The 17,250-nt window shown below is 35.4% G+C and overlaps 1 protein-coding gene across 2 annotated transcripts in view; it reads left to right on the forward strand.

Moving 5' to 3' along the window:
• The window catches only part of LOC138701267 (solute carrier family 35 member G1), a 241,617-nt gene extending 229,048 nt beyond the window's left edge, over window positions 1–12,569 (forward strand). For both annotated transcript variants that reach the window (XM_069827985.1, XM_069827984.1), the window contains one exon: window positions 1,743–12,569. In XM_069827985.1, coding sequence (XP_069684086.1) covers window positions 1,743–2,414 — 672 coding nt within the window. In that variant the 3' untranslated portion in view covers window positions 2,415–12,569. The remainder of the gene's footprint in view (window positions 1–1,742) is intronic.
• Window positions 12,570–17,250: the final 4,681 nt, after the last annotated feature.

Genomic DNA, 17,250 nt, shown 5'->3' on the forward strand with positions numbered 1-17,250 from the left:
GACTGCTCCTATTTAAGTTGTATGTAATGTTACTTGACATTTAACTTTGTTCTGTTATTAGCAGTGAGGGAAGTGGGGGGGGGGGGGAAACCAGAGGCGGTATGCTACCGCAAGATTTTCCTCTGGCATACCTCGATTAAAAAAAGGCACACAATATAGACATATATGATGTATACAATAAATTGTTTCGTGCAGTCAATAACATGAATCTTTGAAGCTTACGCAACACATTACATTTCTTAATAAAATAATTTCAATTTACTTAAGTTATTTACTAGATTATTTTACAATGTCCTTTGAGACTTGTTATTTAAAATAATGTTAAAGCTTCAAAGTGCCTTACTTAATTATTAATAAAAAATGTAACAAAAAAATTACACAGTCACTAAATTGGCAACAATGGCCACCACAAGCTACAGATCACAGCCTTCTATAGGCCTACTTGAAAAACCACCGTTGTAAACATTCCAAGGGTTGAGCTTATCAAATAAGCGTGTCTAAATACATACTGAATGCAGTTCCAGAAGGCTGTGGTTTAGATTTACGAAGCAAACTGATAGTATTCTTGCTGTGAAGAAATGTACTGTATAAACAAATTTTTACGATCACATTTTTACGGTGACGGTATGTCATTTTTCACTAATGATATGTTTTGTGGCCATAGAAACCAGTGGCAGTATTCCATACCGTTGCATACCGTCTCACTTCCCTCACTGGTTATTAGTGCTTTCAAAGTTTCTATTACAGTACCGTATCATACATTTTACATGATTTAGTGTCACACAACTATTATTCTCATTCCAATTATTATTATTATTATTATTATTATTATTATTATTATTTTATTATTATTATTGACAAATCATTTAATGAAAATATCGAGGAGAGAGATAAATGTGGCTTGCTTAATGAGACTTTTATCTTTGTAAAGTTACAAGACAAGACAAATCATTTAATGAAGATATCGAGGGAGAGGGATAAAAGTGACTTGCTTAATGAGACTTTTATCTTTGTAAAGTTACAAGACAAGACAAATCATTTAATGAAGATATCGAGGGAGAGGGATAAAAGTGACTTGCTTAATGAGACTTTTATCTTTGTAAAGTTACAAGACAAGACAAATCACTTAATGAAGATATCGAGGGAGAGGGATAAAAGTGACTTGCTTAATGAGACTTTTAACGATGTGGAGATAGTTCAGTTATCTTTCATGAATGCAGATTTTTTATTTCTACTTCATTTATTATCGGGTGGCCAGGTAGCCCAGTTGGTAGAGCAGCTGGCTACAGACTGGAAGGTTCGGGGTTCGATCCCGAGTGGTGACGGGATTTTTCTCGTTGCCAAACTTTCAGAACGGCCTCGAGGTTCACTCAGCCTCCTATAAAATTGAGTACCGGGTCTTTCCTGGGGGTAAAAGGCGGTCAGAGCATGGTGCCGACGACACCACCTCATTCTAGTGCCGAGGTCATGGAAAGCATGAGGCTCTACCTCCATGCCCCCCCCAAGTGCCTTCATGGCATGTGACGGGGATACCTTTACCTTTTTTATTATTATTATTATTATTATTATTATTATTATTATTATTATTGTTGTTGTGGTGGTGGTGGTGGTGGTGGTGGTGGTGGTGGTGGTTGTTATGGTGATAATTTTATTGTGATTGAAATTGTTATTATTGTTGCTTAAATTAAAAAATAGAACCTTGAAGGACACACTATTAAATTTGTTTTTTTTTTTCCTTCCAGGTTGTAGTGTTCAGTGTCCCTGTGTTTGTGGCAATATTTGCGCGGCTCTTTCTCAAAGAGCCTTGTGGACTGTTCAACGCAATCAGTGTCTGCCTCACCCTCGTAGGTGTTGTGCTCATAACACGACCACCCATCCTGTTTGGCCACAGTATTCCCGCATTGGCTTCCTCTCCAGACGAGGAGGAACAGGATAGCGATGTCTGGGGTGCAGTTGCAGCATTCTCCGCGACCCTATTCGGCGCCAACGCGTATGTCCTTTTGCGTGCTCTGAAAGGCTTACATTTCTCTGTAATCATGACCAACTTCGGCTCGTTCGCTCTGGTCCAGACACTGTTGGTGACATGGGCGCTGGGGGCACTCTGTGTTCCACGATGCGGGCTCGACCGAATCTTGGTTGTAGCACTCGCTCTCTTCAGTTTCGGTGGTCAAATTCTCCTCACTCTGGCCTTGCAGCTGGAGCAGGCCGGGCCGGTTGCAATCGCACGCTCCGCCGACATAGTGTTTGCTTTCATATGGCAGGTGCTATTCTTTCAAGAAGTGCCTAACAGATACAGTATTGGTGGAGCAATCCTCGTCACGAGTTCTGTGGTGCTCACTGGCTTACGCAAGTGGGCCCTCGCGTTGCCGGAGTCGTCTTCTGTTAAGAGAACTCTGGGTGTGCTTGCAAGGTGAAGAGACTGGTGGCAGGTGATACTCCAAGAGGGCATTGTTGAGATGTTCTGAAGTAACTCAGACTCTTGTTATTAACAGTATTGATATTAACAATATTAGGTGCACTGACACCATTCACCATCATTTTCATCTAACTTATTAAGCAGGGATGCCAGTCTGTTTGAATAAAGTTCACTATCTGTAGGTGTAATTCAATCCTGAGTTTCATTATCACTGGTGGAGGAAGACAAATTAGTGTAAAAAAATTAGTTCATACAGAATTGATAATTAAAATATAAGCCACGACTGTTAGTGCTCAAATGTTACATTTTGCTCAGCATAACATAATCTGCAGTTCAAATGTAAATCCCATCTGAATGAACTATTAGAAGAATGTGGAGGAGTTGTTTCAGAAGTTTTTTTATGGCTATTATTTATAAATGCTGGAATTAAAATTAATAAAATAATCGTGCAAGGAAATAGAGTGCAGAAAAATAAGATATAGGCCTAATCTTCCGATCCCTTATACTGAATGTACAGTAATTTCTACTTGAAAAGTTTCTGCAAAGAATTTAACATTTTTTGAAGTTAAATTTGTAAGTAATAAAAAATTTATAAAAACCCACAGTTTTCACATTATTTGCTATTTATTCTGCAAATTTCGTCATTCATATTGTGTATGCCTTGAGTATAGGGAAAAGAAAGTCTAAGAAATTTCAGATTTTGCTATGTACAGAATGCATCTTCTAAAAAAAAGTAGATCATCAAAGCTATATTTATAAATCTCGAGTAGAATAAATTAATTTCATTGCTTCGGTGAGAATGCACACAATTTATTACCATAGTCTTTACATCTGTTTTTGGATAAATATTACTAGTTCACTATGTACCAGTAACCTTATTCTGGCACAAATTTATATCTTACTGAAACATAAAGTACCGGTAAGTGCCCAAAAATTAGATTATAAATTCTACACCTAAAAAATATTCATATATATATTTCAGCGGAATTTTTTTTAAATTTTCAAACAAAAATCTTTGTAAATAAATTACATATTATAATATAATATTAATTTCGTGTCCTATATATAATTTAAATATACATATATTTTAACGACCCTACGTAGTATTAAAATAGTATCATATTAGTATTGTGGCTTTTATTTTGTAAAAAGTATAATTAACATCTCTGGCCACACATGATGCGAATCTACATTAATAAGCAATCATAATCATATAACAATGTTATTCAAGACATCTACCACACAATTTGGGTCATCTGAACTATTTTAACAAGAATTTGGAAATGTTTATGCATGACAATTTACTATGAGTTCGTATTTCAATTTAATTGAACTCCTTATAATAACATTTATTTGAAATTTCCCTCATGTTTAGCACTTCTTATGGTTTGTGATTCTCATTTACCGTTAACTACTCTGCGTTCGCACTGTAAACTAAATTGTCTTGACTTGCTTACCAGTGACAATCTAGACACGTCTACATACGTGTTCTTCTATATAAAATTAAGTCCTACCCTGTTTCATCTAAGTCACACTGCAGAATTACAGTATTTTTGTTGGCTTTGGTCCATATTATTGGCATCCCTGCAAAGCAGCATTGTATATGTATAAAATGACTATAATATTCAATATGAGAATTTCTAGTCACATGACTTTTTCTTAAGTTGTTGTTATGTGATGATAACTAGTATTAGTTTGATAATGTCAGCATGACTATGAGGTACAAGCTTTATTTACATTTACAAAGGTTTTTATGCTAGTACGATGGTTCCCAGCTGCTTTCGTTATGACAATTATATTATGGTACCGTACTTATAATTCAGAACTTGCATAATTTAATTATTTAAACTAAACCAAAATACATTTATTTGCTATTTTTCTGCAGTTTGTTTATTTATAGTTAGCGAGAATTATTAACACATATGAGATAGATAAAAAAGACTGATATAATGGAAAACAAACATCTTTTACCATGACATTGAACTGCCTCTGTAGTAACTGCAGTATAAATGTATTTTAGCATAATATAGGTAGAGAAGTGTAAGAGTCATCAATTTCATAAAGATAATTCTTCTTATTCTTCATAAATTATTGTGTTTAAATATAATTATATTTGAATGTTGCTCTTTTAGTAAGATCTGATCAAGAAAATAGATCTTATAAACAGCTTGGATGTAAGAAACCATACTTTAACCCTTACATTAGACGAAAGTTAATTATATGTAATATTACAAAATGGAATGGTTTAAAATTTGCTCAGGAAATAAGATGAACACGTATAAATACAGAATGTATACAAATGATTCATCGGATTTTGACATCGTATATCTTCAAATGTATAATGTCCATCCATATATACTAATAGCCAATCGAAAGAGCACATTTTCAAGTTCTGTACATATCATTACAAATGTTCTATGTGCCCTCCTCGTGTTACCCAACACACATCTATGCGGTAGTCCAGTTCGACCCATACACGTTGGAGCATGTCATTGTCGATGATCCTCAGCGCAGCAGTGATGCGATCCCGGAGTTCAGCCAATGTTGTCGGCATAGGTGGCATGTAAAAATTCTCTTTCACGTACCCCCAAAGAAAAAAAATCACAAACTGTGAGGTCAGGAGACCGTGGGGGCCAAATCATCCTGAGCACATCGCCCAATCCAGGAATGTCCAGTTCGCGACTTGCTCGACGTGTTGATTTTTGTGGGCTACGAGCGAATGCCTCTCGGATTCTCTCCACCTTTTCAGCTGAAACACCTGGTCTCCTGAGCTTTTTCCTTTACACAAGCACCCTTTGTCTTTCAACTGTCGATACCCCCGCAGAATGCTTTGGTGGGTCTCCCCTGTACTGTCTTCGGAACACATGCTGCACAGTGATGATGGATCGAGTACTACTCTTCCAAAACACAAAATGCTTTCTGTTGATCAGTCACCATTTTACCAACCGCCACTAGTGAGTCACTGAAGAGTCAGAATGAAATCTGAAATGAGAGATACCAAATTTAAGAATATGCTCTTTCTATTGGCTATGAGTACAAATGGGTGGACATTATAAATTTTAAGCTATATGATGTCAAAATCTGATGAATCATTTGTATACACTTTGTATATTTGAATGGCTGCAATGATTTGTTTCATCACTCCATTTCTTTTACATGAAATACGTTGCTACTAAGTGAGGACTTCATAATACAGATAACTTTAACATAATTTCATTGCAAGTTCAACTTAAAAATGCATATTAACAACATTCCTTTTATAACATATTTTATTTACGTTACGGTCTAATTTACACTTCACATTATTTTTAATTTGTGTGAAATATGCGCTATATAAACTAGTGCCATCGAAATAATTGCGTTTGTATTTACTACAGTATTTCAATATACTGCTTGCGTAGCAACACAAACAGTGATGTTAATGTTACCGATTGGTTTAAAGTTACCGTAAATAACTAATAGTCTCTCTAATCAGTGAGGAAAAGTGACACATTAAGGTACTTTTTGCTTCATTTTGTACTTGATACAATTACTGTAACTATCAAGCCTAGGATATAAATGAAATTATTGAATGGTTGAAGTTCCTGTTTAGGAAAACTCACGAGTGGCAATAATTCTGCAGACCAATTAACAGTTTGACTTGAAAAGGTGTAACGAAAGGTTTTCACTGTTCTGATATTATGCGACATTGGGTTGCAGAGTACAAATATTTCACGATAATGAGATGATTAACAGATAACATACCAGTCTTTTAAAAGAGAGTACCGTATTACATTTAATAAGAAAAAAATTATGATTAGGAGTGATTGATAATTTTTATAATTAATAATTGGTCTAAAATTAATTATTATTGCTAATTTTGTTAATGAATTAAACATATCACAGTTTGATTGCGGCAGTTTTCTTCGAAACTGTTCTATTTCTTTATATTATAATAATGAAATAGTATTGCTGTTATGCGAGATTTTCTGGGTACTTGCAACGTGTTCTGAATACAAAGATATCCATCGTTACGACTACATGTCCACTCCATCATCAGGGAAAGGAGAATGGGGAAACCTACCTGTTGGATATGTTATCAAGAGGTATTTTCTAGGACTTCAGTCTTGGTACCGAATCCAACAAGTAGGTTTTCCTGTTCGTCTCTTCCTACCTCCCCCCAATTATGGAGCCGGCATGTAACTCCAAAGCATTGGATCTATTTTCATCTAAAACATGACGCATCACATTGATCACCGTGAAAGTCTCGAATCATACAAGGTATTACTGTTCTTGCTCTCGTATTTAAGTACAGTAGAGGAGGCAAGATCTGTCCTGTGACCTTATCATGTGCCATACCTATATCACCAATTGGTATGGAGGGAGAAGATAGGCTCTAGTCTGAGATGAACTTCCGTGTCAGTAGATTCGTATAATATTAACCATCATGAAACAAACTCTCTTTCTGATAGCTCCTTCCTTGCCTCTGGCGTGGCTCAGTCAGTCAAGGCGCTTGCCTGCCGGTCTGAAGTTGCGCTCGGACGCGGGTTCGATCCCCGCTTGGGCTGATTATCTGGTTGGGTTTTTTCGAGGTTTTCCTCTAACCTTAAGGCGAATGCCAGGTAATCTATGGCGAATCCCCGGCCTCATTTCGCCAAATACCATCACGCTATTACCAATCTCATCGACACTAAATAACCTAGTAGTTGATACAGCGTCGTTAAATAACCAACTAAAAAAATAGCTCTTTCCTTCCTCTGTCGCACAGTTCACATGCCAGGTCTCGCCTCCTCATCTATACTTTTAGATTTTTTAAGTAATTCCAAACCTTTTAGATGTAATATTATTCTTATCATACATCAGGATAAGTTAATGTACCGGTAAATGTTTTTATATAGTGTGTCAACTAGTACAAGTATGTGGGAAACCTTCGGGGAATGGATAGGGAATGTGAAAACAAGCAAAAAGTTCCTGAAGATACGGTGTAGTCAATTTAGCTTTGTTTTTTAATTACAGGTACTTTTTATTTCATATGGTTTAGTTCTTACATTAGTGAGTCATGTTTATGTAAAAAGAAAAAAAAAAAAAAAAAAAAGGATCTGCTCATTATTGCCAGCTGGGAAATTCCACTACACTTAATTTACTGTATATGATTCATGCATGACAGAGCACTGCCTCATTTTTCTCTTGCTGCTAGAACGATTCTAAGTCAGTGATTCTCTAATAAGTGGACATAGCAACATCCAACATCCGGACTTGGGTAAACAAAGATGTAGAAATAAGCCTGTAATAAGCAAACACGTATGAATTAAAAAATGCTTGTAATTAGAAAACAAAGCGAAATTGACTAGATATTTACATGAACATTTTTGCTCGTTTTTGGAGTTCTCTATGTCCTCTTATGTTCTGAAACCTGGATATCAAATGCATCAATTGTATAAAAATTGCGAACTTTCATTAACCAATGTGTCGGGGAAATTTAAAAATTTTATGGCTGAAGAAAATAAAGATTGAAACTCTATTGATATTCGCAGATGAGGAACCAATAGAATTATAGACATTAAAGGAGAAAATGACGATGGATAGACCTTACATTAAGAAAACCTGATTCTGCGATAGAAAGGCAAGATCTAGTTTGGAACTCTCGGGAATCCCATAGAAGAAAACAACTTAAATCTTCATGGAAGAGATGATGAAATTTGTTAAGCAGCAGGAAAAGACCTGGAGTGAAGTGAAGGTGATGACATCAAATCGTGTCCGATGGTGAACATTCACAGCAGCCCTGTGCTCCCACGTGGAGTGACAGGGTATGAATGAACGAATGAATGCTAGGTCTTCTATCCATTCCTCAAAAGTTTCCCACATATTAGTTAACACTCAGTATATTTACTTACTTGCGGATATACATGGAATGACTGCAAGACAACGGGTTTCTTTTCACTGTTTTATTTTTACAGAAAATGTGGCCACCATATACAGGGTGATTCACGAGGAAAGGTAAAAAATTTGGGATGTGAATTCTGAAGTCATCCTGAGTCAAAAATTTCATATGAATATAGGTCCGTTTTCGGTTACGGAGATATGGCTCTTTGATTTCACAAAATCTTCTGGGATTTCATTGTACTAACTCGCATTTAGAGTCAGATAAAGGACGTATGCAGACATACCTAATATTCTAGATGTCGGGGTCGATGTTTTCGCACATTTTCAAAGGTACCTCCTTCTGCTTCAATGCACTGTTGCGCTTGGGCATGAATCGCGCTTATTGCTCGGGAGAGTTGCTTGTGGCTGTTCTTTATGTGGCGTGCAGCATCCAAAGTACTGTCGATTAGCGCCTCTCTCGTTTTCACCTTCCTTTGGTATACCAAGTCTTTCATCCAACCCCATAGACAGTAAATATTCTTCGATCTGGTAGCTTTCTGTTCGGAAAGCATCGTTCATATTCAGCAACGGCATGCAAGGAACTTCCATCGCACAAACCATAAACATACACAATATTAGCGTATTCTGTAGTCGAAAATTTACAAGACATCTTGAAAAAACACAATTTAACACTTCCAATAACTGTAGCTGTATAACTACTGTACTGTAAGTAGCTGACTGAACTGCTGTGAACTGATACGCGATAGTGTATTTGTGTTATGCGCGGGATCTGTGTCATTACATCAGATAAGGGCAGGCGATTGGACATTTGTAATGCCCCATCAAGTGGTTTGTGAGGTGAATGAACTTATCCACGTCGCTCACAATGCAGATTCCAATGTTACGTCATTCATTGCGATCTGTGACCTTGTCTCGCATCTCACGTCAGCAGCATATGGTAGCATCTGATTCACATTGGGATGAGAAGTTTTACCAAAAAAATACATCTAGCTCCGCCATCGTTCGAAAACAGACCTATGTTCGTATGAACTTTTTCACTTAGAATGGCCTAAGATATCGTATCCTAAATTTTTTAGCTTTCCTCGTCAATCACCCTGTATATGCAGCAAGTTTCGATAGTAATTATTGTCAGCAAGTAGGTACCTGTTATTTCTCTTGTTTTATTCTTTATGAATAATTCCTCTCTTGTTGAACTTACTAGATTGATTAAAACAGTCACTTCGCAGTACAAATAGGTTATACCAAAGAGCAATTTAGAATTGGTCCCAACTGGGAAGAAAAGAAGAGGAAGACTTAAGAAAGCATGGCTGTAGAGTATTTATGGCATGATGGAAGCGAAAGGAATACAGGATCGTGATTGGGAAGGTAGAAATTAATGGAGGAAGAAAATCTCAATTGCATTAAAAAAATCGGACACAGGAAGATGTTTTTATATTTAAAACCCGTGTGCTATGCTATGCTAGTTACTTCGTATTAATCCAAGCAAGTGTGTGTGTTTTACTGGTTAATTTCTCTTGTATTTTCATAAACAAAATCACTTACAGAATTATCAAATAAAGCAACTTTTATATATGAGCACAGTATTTTTAAGATAAATTTAGTCTTGCGATGACAGGAAAAGTGCAAATAGTATAAGATAGTCAAGAAAAAGATGTAGGTAAAATATATTTGACATCTTGAGCTCGAAGGTAAAACAATAAAGAATGATAAGGTCAGCTAGCATCTGGGAGCCATCTTCATAGCTGGTGATATTATTTACTTAACTATGGGTATGGAAATATGTCTATGCATATCACACACTGCAGGTGAAGAGCACTGTTTTATTTCCTCCATGTTAATGATATATAGACTGTAATACGGCCTGAATGAAATCGTATTATTTTATTTACGTTTCTTGTGAATGTTGTGTAATGATGGATCTGAATACAAACTTAGCATTATCTTCTGACATATTTTTAACGGTTTTTACAAATGTCGGGTCTTGACTGTTCGTCAGTATTTTTAATGTAATTATAGCAATATTAAATACAATCGAGAACATTATTAAAATAGTAGTTTTGATAACATAATGACCTGAAAAGATAAGTTATCCACACTGAAGAATGGAAACATGAAGTATTTTATGCACTGACGAAGGGATATAATATGAAAAAAGGAGGAAATTGAAGTTAAATGCTTTAGCCTCATGTTTTCTGTACTGACAGCATGGAAAGTAATTATTACTTTGATTCAAACCACATAAACGAAATCAGATAGTTTTCATTGCTTTGTTGTGAATATAATGATTAGGCCTACATCTTTTTTGTGAATCATAAGTGTATTGTTATATTATGAAACTCGACTCCTTAAAAAATGTTGTTACCAGAATTGAAGTACGATTATTACCAAAAGTTTGGGTCATAATTTAACAATAATAATTTAGTGACACACAAATTGATTGCTGGTACATAAAGTGACATAACTTACATGGTCTGGCACAAGTTAAGTATTGTTCAACTCAGTGGCGGCTCGTGATAAAATATTGTGTGTGTTCACAATTTTGTGTTCCAAAGTCGAAGAGAATTTGAAATCGTACGTTTAGCCTAATATGAAATGTTATGATTCCAATGTTTCACTATCGAAAAAATCGTATATAAATTCAAAACATTTAATAATAATGATAATAATAATAATAAACGTGAAAACCAGGATTTTTATTTTCAATTTTTCCTGGTAAGTCAGTTTACCCAGTTCTTTACTGTTCAGAATTGCTTGAACAGAGTTCATTGTTTATGTTTGTTAAAAATTAATACATACCACAGTGCCATCATTTACAAAAGCATGTGTTCAGTAATATATTTTGGTTCATAACACACTGATACACTGTAGCCTATACCAGACTGTAATTCTATTCTCATAGATTTATTACTATAAATACATGCCAGTAAATATTATTCTTAAATAATATACACCACCATACAGATATTTAAATTCATACCACCATCACATTCAGCCAGCACATGTTTGAAAGCCAAACTATGCTATTATGCTAACACTAAAGTATAGTAATTCACAAACTACACTCTCGTAGCAGCACTGTACACACATCCACATAAAGTAAACGTTCCGACAGTGAGAAATGCTGACACCTACAGGCTAAATACAGACTATTAACTTTCCTCCTCGAGATATAACACGTGAACAATAGACATCGATGCACCTGACATCTGTAGGATAGATTCACTGTTCACTTAACACTTTGTGCTCTTGACGAGTCATAAGCAGCCAGCGAAAGACAATTTTCTCCCACGCATGCATGAAATTCCTGTAACCTTCTTGAAAAGAGCACAGTTTGTACGTGAATGCATGTTGTAAAGTTTACATAAGAAGTCTATGCAAGATGCGGGAAGTTTAATATACTTTATTCTGATATTATACATCCCCACTACGTCAATACGGTATTAAATAATAAAACTAGTCGTGTATTAATGGAAACAAGATGTTCACGTGCTCTTGTGCTCTTATTGGCGCCACTGGTTAAACTGTCTCCGAGATCATGTTGTCAGTTTTCTGCTAGTAGACAACATGTCACTTGAGAAATCCCAGTGAATACGTTCTCTTCCATGTGTCAGTGCTATATTCGCTGATCCTCTATACCGCATACCCCTCGTCATAAAAATACTTCATGTTTTGTTGCTTCAAAAACTGCTCTTTACAGGATGAAAAGTTCGCAAAACTCATTTTGACGACTAAATTGCATTTTTATAATGCTTCTCTTTACTATCACAATAAAATTGTCATGAAGATTATACCCGTTTGGTCTTCTTTACTTTGGATTTTTATACATATAAGTATGATTACACAACATTTCCGTAGTAGTCTGAAGTAAATAAATAAAAAAATCTAATAAAAATAAACTGTTATTATCCTCCTCACATGAAAATTAAATAATACAATTTCAATTGAGGTCTTCCCAAATATCCAATAAAATAAAATATGCAATATTATTTATAGTGATCAGTTAAGAAAAACGTTTATTGAATGCTTGCCATTTTCTTGAGAGAGTGAGTTTTTTAGTAATTTTGCAAACAGTTGTAGGTAATTTTATGCAACATTCTTTATTTGAAATTATTGATAATGAAGTTGTAAGACATATTTCAGTTGATGTTGCTGGGTTTGTATAAGAACTGAGTGTCATGGTTTAGTCTTTGTATCATATCACTGAGGTTGTAATATCTTGTTACCGGTTTTAGTAACAGGGATTGTTGTCTTACGACCCAGACTGTTGCTTCTTAATAAAACTATACAGGTATTTTTGTGGTTGTAACGTGAAAATTACCTATCTTCACGAACTCCTCAAGTGAACGTAGAGTTACCAGACATGTAGTAGTTTCAAACAGAACAGTATCTACTACTATATCCAGTTAGATAATTTACTTGAACAAGAAATGTCTGATAATTTCTACTTTGCTTATTCCTTTTTTTTCTTTTTAAGATTAGACACCACATAAATTCGTTACCACACAAGAATTTATCAGCTTTGTTACAGTTCACAAATATGGTGTTTCCAGTCGTCAGCATACAACTTATTACGTAATTCTAAGTGTAACGTTCCTTTTATCATTATCGTGTTAATTACTTGCAGTTTTTTCTTTTTACTTTTTTTTTTCTGTCCACGACGTACCGGTACTACGTACATTTTTTTCATATGCTTTTGCTAGTGGATTAACAACAACTTTTGTTAGTATCAGTTCTGATATTGCAGTATAATTGTGTCTGCAATTTACATTATCGTAGCATTTTAAAACTCAAAAAGTGTTATGAAATATTCATAGATTTCAAAAAGGCATATGACTCGGTTAAGAGAAAAGTTTTATATAATATTCTTATTGATTGAATTTGGTATTCCCAAGAAACTACTTCGATTAATTAAAATGTGTCTCAGTGAAACTTACAGCAGAGTCTGTATAGGCCAGTTTCTATCTGATGCTATTCCAATTCACTGCGGGCTAAAGGAAGGAGATGCACTATCATCTTTACTTTTTAACTTTGCTCTAGAATATGTCATTAGGAAACTTCAGGATAACAGACAGGGTTTGGAATTGAACGGGTTACATCATCTTCTTGTCTATGCGGATGACGTGAATATGTTAGGAGAAAATCCACAAACGATTAGGAAAAACATGGAAATTTTACTTCAAGCAAGTAAAGTGATAGGTTTGGAGGTAAATCGCGAAAAGACAAAGTATATGATTATGTCTCGTGACCAGAATATTGTAAGAAATGGAAATATAAAAATTGGAGATTTATCCTTCAAAGAGGTGGAAAAATTCAAATATCTTGGAGCAACAGTAACAAATATAAATGACACTCGGGATGAAATTAAACACAGAATAAATATGGGAAATGCGTGTTATTATTCGGCTGAGAAGCTTTTGTCATCTAGTCTGCTGTCAAAAAATCTGAAAGTTAGAATTTATAAAACAGTTATATTTCCAATTGTTCTGTATGGTTGTGAAACTTGGACTCTCACTTTGAGAGAGGAACAGAGATTAAGAGTGTTTGAGAATAAGGTTCTTAGGAAAATATTTGGGGTTAAGAGGGCTGAAGTTACAGGAGAATGGAGAAAATTACACAAAGCAGAACTGCAAACATTGTTTTCTTCACCTGACATAATTAGGAACATTAAATCTAGACGTTTGAGATGGGCAGGGCATGCAGCACATATTGGTGAATCCAGAAACGCATATAGAGTGTTCGTTGGAAGGCCAGAGGGAAAAAGACCTTTGGGGAGGCCGAGACGTAGATGGGAGGATAATATTAAAATGGATTTGAGGGAGGTGGGATATGATGATAGAGAGTGACAGACTTACGTGAGGGTGGCAATGAACCTGCAGGTTTCTTAAAAGCCATTTGTAAGTAAGTTGTAAGAAGGTGTTACGAAAATGGATGAAAATATATTGCAGTCTTCATAATAATTTACAATTTACTATCAGTTGCAGAACGTAATGTGAAAGAAAATGATGAATATAAATAAGTAGCCATAGTTTTGTGATACTGGTTTCTCTATGCTGCATTGTGTGATTGAATTGCCGTGCTAAGCAGGACTGGATTTACGAATCGTGTAAAAATTGGAATGAAGAAAATGCTGATCTTTGCTCAAAATGGAGTGAAATTTTTAAAATTCTGTCTGATAAATTTATTTTCTATGCACAACTTCAGAAGCTGATTGAAATATTTCCGTGTCTTTCTGTAAGTAATGCTTCAGTAAAAATAATTTTTTCTTCTATGAACATGATGTGGAGATCCAAAAAAAAAAAACCAGAATGAGTTCAGAAACTGTTCGAGTCATACTTGCTATCTTAATCAAATTCAACATGACCTGTCAGGAATTTGCTGCAACCTTGGAATCCAGAGAAGAACTGCTTAAAAAAATTCACTCTTCTGAAAGCACCAGTAGTTTAAGTAGTAGTTACATAGAATGAATATTTTTTGTGTATAGGCTAAGTACAATGATTATTTTAATTTCTTAAAGTGCATGAAACATAAGTTAATGGCAAACTTTCATTAACAGAAATGTTAAAAGTGGTTTTGCCATATATTGCATATCTGTCCTCGGAAATTGTGAAAAAATTCTGGTAACTTTACATTATGAAGGAACTACAGATTGAACCAGTCGTGGATTACCTACAAAATTACAGGCAAAATTGGAAATCAAATACAAATAGAATGCCTTGATCTAGAATTCCAGCCAAATATTGAATTGTCGTCCTATGATCAAGAAATCCTTGGCAGATCATTAAAACGGGCCACTAGGCCCAATACATGGAAGATGATGATGATGATGATGATGATGATGATGATGATGATGATGATGATGATGTTCTGTTCTCCATGGCAGCACTTAGCTCATCCACATTGTGGATGCGATGTTGAAACACCTTGTCTTTAAGCTGATCCCATAGGAAAAAATCTGGTGGGGTCAAATCCGGAGACTGAGCTGGCCATTCCACAGACCCACATCAGCCAATTCAACATTTTAGGAATGTTTCGTTCAACATTTATTGCACTTGTATGGTGTAATGTGGTGGTGACTAATCTTGCTGCCTCCACAGTCGCGCAGACAGACATGGAAGGATGCTGATGATGTTCTGTTCTCCATATGGTTACCAGTGGCGTAGCATGAAATTTTGAGCAGGGGAAGCTAACTCAAATTGTCTTCCATGTACATATGAGATAATGTATTGGAAAAATATAGTCTTAAAGTAAATAGTAGTCAATGTCAAGTCAGCAGTCCGAAGATTGGTTGGAACCTCGTAAGTAATACCAATAAGGCATCACCTGAAATAGTACGTAGTAAAATATGATTTCATGGTTTACACATATCTCTAACAAATAGACATGTATACGTATAATTTAACACTAGCTCATTCTCCGTCATATATAGAGAAATCACAATATTAACGGTCAATAAATACAGTATTAGTAATTACGTAAGTATGCGTCTGTCTTGGTTGTGTCCTTCATTGATAGCAAGGGAATCGGTTGTTTGTTTTTTAAATCACAAATTTTGTTCATAAGTCAGTCTTGATAATGGAATTGTCCTAAAAATTCAAGTAAATTAGTGTCAGCAACAGTTATTTCACTCATTATTTATTATAGACTATCAGCCACAATGCACACTAACACTTCAACTAAACACAACTCACGAAAGGGATAACTCGGAAACTAAATTCTTTTCAATGTTAAAGCTAGCTTCTTGCGAGCCTTGCGACCAGGGTAGTTTTGTTAGAAAGAGATGGAAAATCTTCGGGTAGGGTATACAGAAGAATGAGGGGATTGGAAGCTGGTGTGTGCAGGCTTCATGTTTACTGCTGCATCACAAATCATCCTAAGCTGCCGCATCACAATATTTAACGCGTAAATATAAATTGTATTAAAATTAATAAATAATTTCGTTCATAAACTGCAGGTTTGTTATGAAATTATTATTAACTGGGGAAGCTGAGCTTTTTAGCTTACATTGACGCTACGCCACTGATGGTTACTTATCTTGCTGCCACCACAGATCATCAATGTCTAGTTGCGCAGACAGTAAAGGATACATAGTATTGGTAAGCAACTGTAGGTAATTTTCTACGGTAACAGTATTATTGAAAAATGATAGATCAATCAAACCATCATAATAGACACCACCCATACCTTGACACCAAGACTTTTGTAATGAATATTGATGGCCAGTTTTCTCGCCTCTGGTTAACACTCCTGGAAATGTGAAACTTGGCCTCATTTGTCCAAATGACGTGTTTTTCCAAACCGCAATTTTCTTGCAGCATTCGCAACCACATAATTTGCGACTTGCATGTGCCTATCTGGATTGTCATAGTCATATACATAAATATGGGCCATTCTGTATGTTTGGCAAACTGCAATTGACAAAATAATAAATTTTCATAGATAAGTGTTATTTGTCCTGTATGCCCACACAATTCCTTCATTCTTTTCCTACTACCCAGCAACACAATGGATGGTAGATAAAACTTTTAGTTTCATATAGTAATTATTTTTATTTTGACTATTTATCATCAGTGTACTTCAAGTTAGGAAAATCTGACACACTTATTACAATGCACTGTGACTGTAAAACCTAGACCTAAACCTTTGTGTTTCAGCAGTATAGTTTGAAAATTGTGAAAAGATGTGATGTTGTTTGACGTGACTTCATAATATCACAGTCTAGTATATACAGTCACGAAGTAAATATGCATCCATAGATAGTTGCTAACCACTAGGATCACTAATATCGCCTCATTATAGACAATGCAAAATAGTACCGGCACAGTCTATTGTTCCTAGCACCCTCACAACTCAAGCTTCGTGACTGTATATACTAGACTGTGGTAATATGTTATGGACAGGGCCGGATTTAGGTGTAGTGCCACCTCTAGGCAGTGATAAAATTTGCCACCCCCAACTCCCACAAACAGTTTATG

Source organism: Periplaneta americana, chromosome 6 (genome assembly GCF_040183065.1).
Source record: "Periplaneta americana isolate PAMFEO1 chromosome 6, P.americana_PAMFEO1_priV1, whole genome shotgun sequence".
Classification (NCBI taxonomy): Eukaryota; Metazoa; Arthropoda; class Insecta; order Blattodea; family Blattidae; genus Periplaneta; species Periplaneta americana.